The sequence below is a fragment of the Bidens hawaiensis genome, unplaced genomic scaffold, assembly GCF_021521415.1.
Source record: "Bidens hawaiensis isolate Kalapana, Puna unplaced genomic scaffold, B.hawaiensis_p1.1 tig00007641_1, whole genome shotgun sequence".
NCBI classification, from domain to species: domain Eukaryota; kingdom Viridiplantae; phylum Streptophyta; class Magnoliopsida; order Asterales; family Asteraceae; genus Bidens; species Bidens hawaiensis.
In genome coordinates, this window is record NW_027491532.1 from 687,800 (window position 1) to 697,338 (window position 9,539).

The 9,539-nt window shown below is 35.7% G+C and overlaps 1 protein-coding gene across 1 annotated transcript; it reads left to right on the forward strand.

Moving 5' to 3' along the window:
* Nucleotides 1–7,034: 7,034 nt before the first annotated feature.
* LOC143635670 (polygalacturonase 1 beta-like protein 3) lies at nucleotides 7,035–9,067 on the forward strand. The gene is made up of 2 exons (XM_077103443.1): nucleotides 7,035–7,118; nucleotides 7,238–9,067. Exons 1-2 carry the CDS (start codon nucleotides 7,050–7,052, stop codon nucleotides 9,065–9,067), a joined length of 1,899 nt encoding a protein of 632 aa, XP_076959558.1. The 5' UTR covers nucleotides 7,035–7,049.
* The last annotated feature ends 472 nt before the right edge of the window (nucleotides 9,068–9,539 follow it).

Sequence of the window (9,539 nt, forward strand, 5' to 3'; positions counted from 1 at the left end):
AAACTATGTTTAACTTAAATTTGATCAAGGTCTAGGCTATACCCCCGACTAAGGTCTAAGCCAGTATAATAAAATACCTGAGCGGAAGCCCTACCTTATGCAGACACTTGGAGTTGAATGCTTAAGCTTGATCAAGTAGCACTTCTACTCTACGTTGTGTATCAAGGCTTAAACCGTCGAGATTTCAGGATTCGAACACGGGGCACGTATTTTGAGGTAATGTACGTGTATTGAGAGTGTGATGGGATGGTATTGCCACATGCCCGACCTCCCCTTTTATAGGCAAGTTTCAGAACCCATCGCATCGCTGAGTCAGCATATTAAGAGAGCGCCACATGGTGACACGTGGCCTGTCATGTTGTGCCATGCGTTGTCACATGGTTCGACAATGTCCTAGTTATTTAACCTAGTCAGCGCCTATCGCGAGGGACAAGGCGGCCGCGTAGCGCGACACCGCCCATTTTGGGGTTTGTGAAGTTTCATCGTGTCCATAAGAATGAATACTATGATTCGCATTTCGAACATGCATGAATACAGGATCTATAGGATAACTTCCATCTTGAAAGGCATTTGGCGCTTTTATAAGATATCCGCGATTATTCTCTATTTATAATCCAATAACCAACTCAATAGGTTCCGTCAAGCTAGCTATATGATGTATATTAACACCAATTTCTACATAAAACGGTAAGATGATATCTTGAGTAGTTACATATCCAGGACCCCTGACACAAATAGATGTCTCACAAGTTCCATAGAGATTACTTCTCAATACGATTTCTTTCAAATTCATTAAAATTTCATGTGCTAGTTTTTGAATACCCATTATGGTAGAATGTTCGAGTGAGATTTTCTTAGATTTTGCGCTTGTGATACATGTTCCTTAGATTTCTCCAAGCAAATATCTTCTCATCGCAATGCCTGTTGTGTCTTCTTGACCTTTCATAAGTGGAGACAGAATAAAGCGCCCATATAAAAGACGTTTACTGTCTACTGCTGATTCAACACATTTCCATTGTAGTGTCCGAGTAGATATTGTTATTCTACAGGTTCTCCGGGAAAATATGTTGGTTTAGCATAAACAATTAGAGGCTTTCAATTAATCCTTTCAGGAGAATTAGATGGTCTTCCCGAACAGGCCTTTTATTTGGTAGGTAACATCGATGAAGCTATGCTATCAACTTAGAAATGGAGAGCAATTTGAAGAAATTACCTTAAATCTTTGTGTGCTGACCCCTAATTGAATTGTTTGGGATTCTTAAGTGAAAAAAATCATTTTATCTACTAATAGTAGGCAGATTGGCGTATTACCAAATCACACTCTTATTGCCACAACAGTAGATATAGGTATTTTGAGAATACGCCTTAACGACCAATGGCTAACGATGGCTCTATTGGGTGGTTTTGCTAGAATAGGTAATAATGAATTCACTATTTTAGTAAATAATGCAGAGAAAAGTAGTGGCATCGATCCACAAGAAGCTCAGCAAACTCTTGAAATAGCGCAAGATGCTTTGAGAAAAGCTGAAGGAAAGAGATAAACAGTTGAGACAAATCTGGCTCTCGACAGGCTAGGACACGAGTAGAGGCTATCAACGCCATTTCATAACCAGTCTATGTGTCTAAATAATCATAATTTATACACCTTATATTTGGTTGTTTTGTTTGACTTGATTTTGTCGATTAAGTATAATCAAGCGAAATCATATTTTTATTATCACAATTTTATGCAATCGCGATGGGCTTACATTTATCCTTCACGTAGCGCAATGAGCAAAAAAATCAGAAATGTTCATTTCTAGTCCTTGGTCTTTTATATCTAAAATTTTCCCGAAAGTTTCAGGCAAAACTCGATCGAATCTACTGGTATATTTCGTTGATGAAGGCTAACCCTTGTCGATAGCTTATCCTTCTCCACTTTTCAAACGAACACCTTTATAATTTTTGGAACCTAATTATTCCACTCCATAACATAAGGAGCAGTTGAACATGTTGTGTTAAATATAGCCCGCTTCATTGAACCGACGAAGAACATAACTCATGTAGGAATAAATATAATCCATACTTTAATTAAATTAACAAGTGTGTAAACATAACTCATGTTATTTTTAAAATTTTTATTTATCATGATTAAGATATATATAAAGAAGACAAAGTTCAAAACCTATGATTATCGTTAATAAGAAATTATGACCAAAAGCTTGGAGTTCAAATAATCACTATCAAGAGAAATGATTCATCATAATCATCTCTATGTTGACGACACTATATGGTCAAAATGGTAGTCAAAGCTAACGATAAACCGAAATCACGTTAATCAAGTAACAAGAATACAAATGAGCCGAAGAACGTCTTTGAATGCACAATCAGATCATTAACACAATGAGCTGATCAACCAACTTTTAACACTACAAGCTACCGGATAAAAGATTCAACAACACGATGAATCAAAATCCTAGACTACAACATTAAACTCGAGGGAACATGTGAAGTTGTGAAGTGTTTAACCAAATGGGTAAAACCGCAAATCTACAACCCGTATGTTGAGTGGAAACAGGTCCATACTTCATAATCTGGATAACCCGCACAATTAGGTGAATCTAAAAAGGCCCAAGTGCCCAACTATTCATAGGCTCATAGCCCTTTGGATGCAAAAGGAGGCCCAGATGTGAACTCATGATCCATAATGCAAACCAAGTGGAAGTCCAAAGAATCTAGCGTCAAGCAAGCTCAAGCCCAAAGAGTCCAAACGTCCAATAAGCCCAGGAAGAACCAAAACCCAAAAAGTCCAGCAAACATATGAGTGATTAGAAAAAAAAAGAAGAGAAAATACCAATGAACATAAAACTTTTTAGTAAAGATTAACAAAATTTAGAGCATGTTTGGCATTGAGTTTGAAAAATACTTATTAGCTTATTGGTGTTTCCAAAAAGCCAATAAATTAAAATGTGTTTGGCAATCACAAAAAACTTTCTTATTTTAGATTTTTGAAAGGGTTGAAAAGTAGTTTTCCAAAAGCCTCAAATTCTGGCTTTTCAAAATGATTTTTTTTAAAAGCCAATAAGCCAATAAACATTTTTCAAACGCAATCCCAAACATGCTCTTTGAAACAAATTTGACATTGAAATAGAGAGTGTCTATATATTTAAACAGTTATGGAAGGGGTGAGTGTGAGACGTGAAAAAGGGCAAATCTTGACATGTAAGCTTTGAGGTGGCAAAAGAGGCTTTCCCTTCTCACATTAAAAAACATGTGTCGTGGTGGGTCGAAATGTGAAGGTGAGTTTGAAGTGGACATAAATTATCGGTTATATAACAATTTTAATTGAAAGAAGATAAATTATTGGCTATATAACAATTTATGTCATTAACCTAAATTTAACTCCCCAGATATATCATTAAGAATAATGGGTCGGTTAAAGCACATAAGATGGAAGGCAGAGAAGGTGCTACTTATTCGAATCGGGCTCGAAAAAGCCAACATTCATCACTATTCGAATAAAGGCTCGAGACCCGAAATCAAACCAAACCAAATTAGAATAATGAATTCGAATATTCAAATCGAGTTCTTATCCAAACCAAATTTCGAATCAAATGCGAATTTATGAGTGTCGAACCAAACTAACCTAAATAAACCGAGTACAAATTTTGAATCAGATGCAACGAGGAAGAGGGTTGAAACAAAAGAGAGATGAGAGCTACCGATGCCTCTCTCTTCTATGTTGTTTTAGAACCCCATAACCATCAAAGGAGCACAATGTAACACTTTAATGGACAAAACATCAAAGAAGCGCAGTGTACCACACCCTAATGCACAAGATAGTTGGTAATTGTAATATATATATATATATATATATATATATATATATATATATATATATATATTCGATAAGTTTAACCTTTTCCTTCCTAAAAAAAATCATTTCTATATATGGTCATAATTCTGGTAGTCTTGTAATTTTTTGTTTGTAAAACTCAAAACAATATTAACAACTTATTGAACTCTAAAAGATAAAAATAAAGCTAGACACGAGCAATTAGACAACCATACACATAACAAATCAGATAACGCGCCGAAAAGTGACCAAAATTAGCCGCGATGAAATTTGACATTCCTCCATCGGTCCATCTTTCAGCCACAATCTCGATGCGCGTAAAACAAAACTTCAAAATTTGAAACAGTTTTAGGGGAATGTGACTATGCTGTGAAGTGTGAATAACTCTTTTTAGCCTAGCAAGTAGCAGGTATATATGTTTGTTATTTTGTTTCATATTGTTTTGAGATAAAGGCCTATAAAGCAACCGCATATCTGATTTGTACTACATAAAGATACATGCTTTAAGCATTAATGCTTTCTTTTTACATGAAGATATACTTTACTTGGTTTATTTATATAGTTCAACTGAATGACAATTTGTACAGATATATTATTTAAACATTGTTAGACTAGATTCCTTTGATATATGTTTTGTCTCATACATCCTCCCATACTTTCAGGTTTTTGAAATTGGTGCATGTTACAGAGGGAATCTATTCCACTCTTGGTCGATAATTAATATACATTGTTTTCTGCGCATCACTAAGATACTTAGATACTTGTCACTTGTTTGTTTATATGTATAGTCCAGTATGCATATATATTAGATCTACAAATGGTATGTATATTCTAGGATTTGTGACCAGTGGATGATGAAACATTAATGTCAAGGTGTTGGTAACCAACTCTGTCAGTGAATGTTGATTTGGATCAAGCTGAGAGAAACTTAACCACTGGAGAAATAATAAATGCTAATCATTTGATGCTCAAATAGTCTGGCTTGTTAGGTTGAATGGCGATATGTGTTCTCTATTTTAACCTTATTTAACCCGGTATGGCTGTATGGGCTAATAAATATAAAATAACTTCCTAATTTTTTTAGGTAAATTGGAAATAAATAATCCCAACTTTTGTGTATTGGCCGATAATAATACCAACTTTAAAAATCACTACCAGCGGTCCCAACTTTCAACTATTTTTATCTCAATTGTCCTCCGTTAAAAAACACTTAACACCGTTATGTTTTTTCCTAAGTTTCAAACTGATGTTTTAGGGCTTTTGATCTGAAGAACGATATAATTCAACCGATGTAAAACTTATCTCGAAACTGTTATCCAAGCAACGAAACAATGCTTCAATTCGGGTGTTTGAATTTCCAATTAACAAAAATCAAGTCATTTGAATCACCGTTTCGAGATAAGTTTTACATAAGTCGAATCGTATCGATCTTCCGATCAAAAGCCCTAAAACATCGGTCTGAAACTTGAGAAAAAAACATAACGGTGTTAAGTGTTTTTTAACAGAGGACCATTGAGACAAAAATAGTTGAAAGTTGGGACTGCTGGTAGTGATTTTTAAAGTTGGGATTATTATCGGACAATACACAAAAGTTGAGATTATTTATTTCCAATTTGCCTTTTTTTATATAAAGAATTCCTCAAGGCTACAACTTAATATATTTTTTAACAGCATTTGGAACTACCTTCAATACTTTAGTGAGTCTTTCGAATACAGGATATCAACTGTCTATACTGATTTTAACGCTCTAGTTTTACTCAAGTAGGAAACCCACCATTATGAGAAAACTCACTTAAGTCAAGTTTCAAACATGAGATATAAGATCTCAACTCTTAAACATCACCCCATGTCATTAGACCAAAATATCAACTATTTACAACTTCTTATTATTATTAAAATACTTCATCGACTAAAAAAATATGTACACGAGAAAGTGACTAAACTAATTTATATATATATTAACTTTTTAAAATTTGTTGAAAATGCGCATACCATGTTTGAAAAATAAATGCCTTCCTAACTTTTAAATTTGTCGATATTAGTTAATAAAAATTTTGTTTTCTTGCAAAAATATTGGATACAACTTTATCAAAATTTGACTACTTGTTAAGAATAAACAAGTTATTTATAAAAAAAATATTCACATACAAGTAAATAACTTTAGATAAGTTTAAAGATTTTAATATACAAAACTTAGGTTAGTTTAGTTGATCAAGTCATTCTTTCCCCATAAAAAGTAATTAGAAAATATGGAATTTTACGCATGTATTAACCTTATAAGTATCAAAGAAGAAGTTAAACGTTTATCGTTTCTTTGAGTGAAATAGGGGGAAATTGACTGGCCTAGGTGTATTGATTGTAATTGGGTGTTTCTTTGTTGTACTTTTCTACTAGTTACTTGCTAGTCTTTTAGTTTTAAAAAAATGTATTAACCTTATAAATACATACTGAGGTGATGAGACATATACAGCTAGGATGGAAGACTATAAGTAATCAGACATTGTTTACTGGTCCTTTATTATTAAAAACAAAGAAGCATGGTCCTTGGAGGAGTCTTTTTCACCATTTCTGTAAAAGGTGACTAAAAGAGAAAGAAGAAAGAAAGTGTCCACAAGAAGGCGCCATATTGGTCCTTACATTTCAAGCATTACTTTGTTTTTAAATAACAAAGTTAGTGGCTGATTTCACAAGAAGGCGCCATATTGGTCCATACATCACTTTGTTTTTAAATAACTTATGCCCATACTGTCTCCAATTACACAATGAAATAATCCATACATTTTCAAATTTGTACTTCACTTAGTAACCATTACCATTAATGCTTGCAAAAGAAGATTGTACAACATAAACTATAAGATTGAGTAATTATTCCCAAAATGCATGGTTCTAGTAACACTATATCTCATACTTTTTTCAATTGAAATATTAACTGTTATCAAGTTCATTCACCGAAACTCGCACCGACTACAGTATCAACAACTTAGCAGATACGAACCTAACGACTACGGTATCCTCTAACAACGACCCCCCCCCCATTATTGTCCGTGGGGTCCACGCGCCCATTACAAAAAAAAATGTAACATGTTTAAATGTATTGAAAAAAAATTATATTAATTTCATAGGATTCCACTCTCCATAAATCTCACCACCACTACACTACACCACACTCCAAACCAAACACTTACATTCTACACTCAGACAAATCAAGAAGATCATGGACAAAAGAGTCAAACTCAGCCTCTTCTACTTCTTGTTCTTGTTCTTGTTTCTATCTTCCACAACTGTAAGTACTTCCACACACTTGGCTGCTGCTTCTTCTTCTTCTTCTCCTTCCATTGTCTTTTACCTTATAATGTAATCACTTATATTATCCTAATAAACAAATCAATCAAATCCATGCAGGTTTCTTGTGATGACACAACCTTAAAAACATCAAACGTATTAACCAAACCAAACCCTTTTTCTCCAAAATCTTCCTTAACTCGTTACTGGAAAACACAAATCCTAAACAAACATCCAATCCCATCTTTCATTCTCACCAAATCATCTCCACTTCAACCCTTAGACTCCTCATTATTTACCAAACTAGCCTCCAACCACTCACTATCATCTCACCTCTCATCCTTTTGCTCTTCAGCCAACTTACTATGCTTCATTGAACCCACCTTAACCAACACCAACCAACCCAAAGACTCCAACTTTGCCATTTACACCAACAAACGCTTCCAAAACTACGGCGCCGCGCGTGTCGGCGCCGACACGTTTAAAAACTACTCAGAAAACATTAACTTTGCAACAAGTGGCTTCATTAAATACAGCAGTGCATCCACTGGCCACCATGAAGGCTTCACATCCTATGCCACTGATGCAAATGTGGCTAGCTCAAACTTCACTAGTTATGCTAATGATGCCACTGGTGGTAATGGTGAGTTTAACTCCTACATGCCACGTGTCAATGTGCCGGACCTCCGGTTCACAGCATACTCCGGTAATGGGAATAATAATCCATTGACATTCAAGAGTTATGTGGATGATACAAACTCTGGTAATCAGTTGTTTACAAATTATGCTAAAAACGGTAATGGGGTTCCTTTAGGGTTTACTGGTTATGGTGACACATCAAATGTGGTGGGGTCCACTTTTTCGCATTATGGTGAGTTGGGTAATGGGGCGAATGACACATTTAAGGGTTATTCGTCGAACGCGAATAACCCTAGAAACGAGTTTAAAGCGTATAGTGGGAGTGGTGGGAATGCGGGGTCGGATACTTTTGTGAGTTATCGCGATAGGGCGAATTCGGGTAGTGATTCGTTTTTGTCGTATGGTAGGAAGGCGAGTTCGGGTCGATCGGTTTTTGTTAATTATGGGAAGTCGTTTAACCCGGGATCCGATTCGTTTAGGGAATATGGTAAGGGATCCACGGGTCAACGAACGGGGTTTAGTAGTTATGGTTTGAACGCGACGTTTAAGGAGTATTCGAAAACGGGTGTCACGTTTGCGCAATACACGAAGCTGGGGTCGAACAAGGGTTCGAAGAAGGTTAGTGGCGGTTTAGTAAATAAGTGGAGCGAACCGGTTAAGTTCTTTAGAGAAAAAATGTTAAAGAAAGGGTCGGTTATGATGATGCCCGACATTGTAGATAAAATGCCTAGACGCTCATTTTTGCCCCGAGCCATCACGTCAAAACTACCGTTTGCCACTAACAAACTGTCTGACGTGAAGGAAGTTTTCCAGGCTCGGGACAGCTCTGTTATGGAGCGTGTCTTAACCAACACGCTCGCGGAATGTGAGAGGGCACCGAGCCCGGGTGAGACCAAGCGGTGCGTGGGGTCGGCTGAGGACATGGTTGATTTTGCGGTTTCGGTTTTGGGACATGATGTGGTGGTAAGGACCACGGAAAATGTTATAGGGTCAAAGAAGGAAGTCATGATTGGGGAAGTCAACGGGGTCAACGGTGGGAAACTAACGAAGTCAGTGTCGTGTCATCAAAGTCTATACCCTTACCTAATGTATTATTGTCATTCTGTCCCAAAGGTGAGAGTCTACGTGGCAGAGATACTTGACGTGTCAACCAAGAAAAAGATAAACACGGGTGTTGCCATATGTCATATTGACACGTCATCGTGGAGCCCCAGGCATGGAGCTTTCATTGCACTTGGATCCGGTCCGGGTCGGATTGAAGTTTGTCATTGGATATTTGAGAATGACATGACTTGGACTACTGCGGATTGAAGACAAATTAGTTTAGTTTTTTTTCATTCATAGTAATGTTTTCATGACTTGTGAGATTTGAGAGCTTTAATTATTGTTGTCAATGATTCTAAATTTGATGTTCTTTTCATAGTTTTTAACTTTTTTTTTATCAAATAAACTAGATTATAATAACATGTTCTACATGAAAAAAATGTTATAAAAAAACTAAAATAAATAGAGAGATATGTAACTATATGTGATTTATACTCGATTTTACTTGTATGCTTCTCCATTTCGTTCATGATCATATTGCAAGAGAAATAGAGTGGAAATCAAATATAAATCTATGATGATTATGTTACTAGTATTGCTTTTGATAACAGGCGTGAAAGCAAGTGTCACTAGTCAAATATACTCAAATAATTGCAAGTATAGATTATTATCGGTCAACAACCATAGTATTATTTAAGTTCAATTTGTCTATTTGTTTCATCTTTTTCTTAAAGGTTTG

Excerpts from the sequence above, each read along its gene's own strand:
- LOC143635670 (XM_077103443.1), top strand. The coding sequence starts at position 7,050 with ATGGACAAAAGAGTCAAACTCAGCCTCTTCTACTTCTTGTTCTTGTTC. Across the intron at positions 7,119-7,237 it reads TGTTTCTATCTTCCACAACT|GTTTCTTGTGATGACACAAC; the intron begins GTAAGTACTTCC and ends AAATCCATGCAG.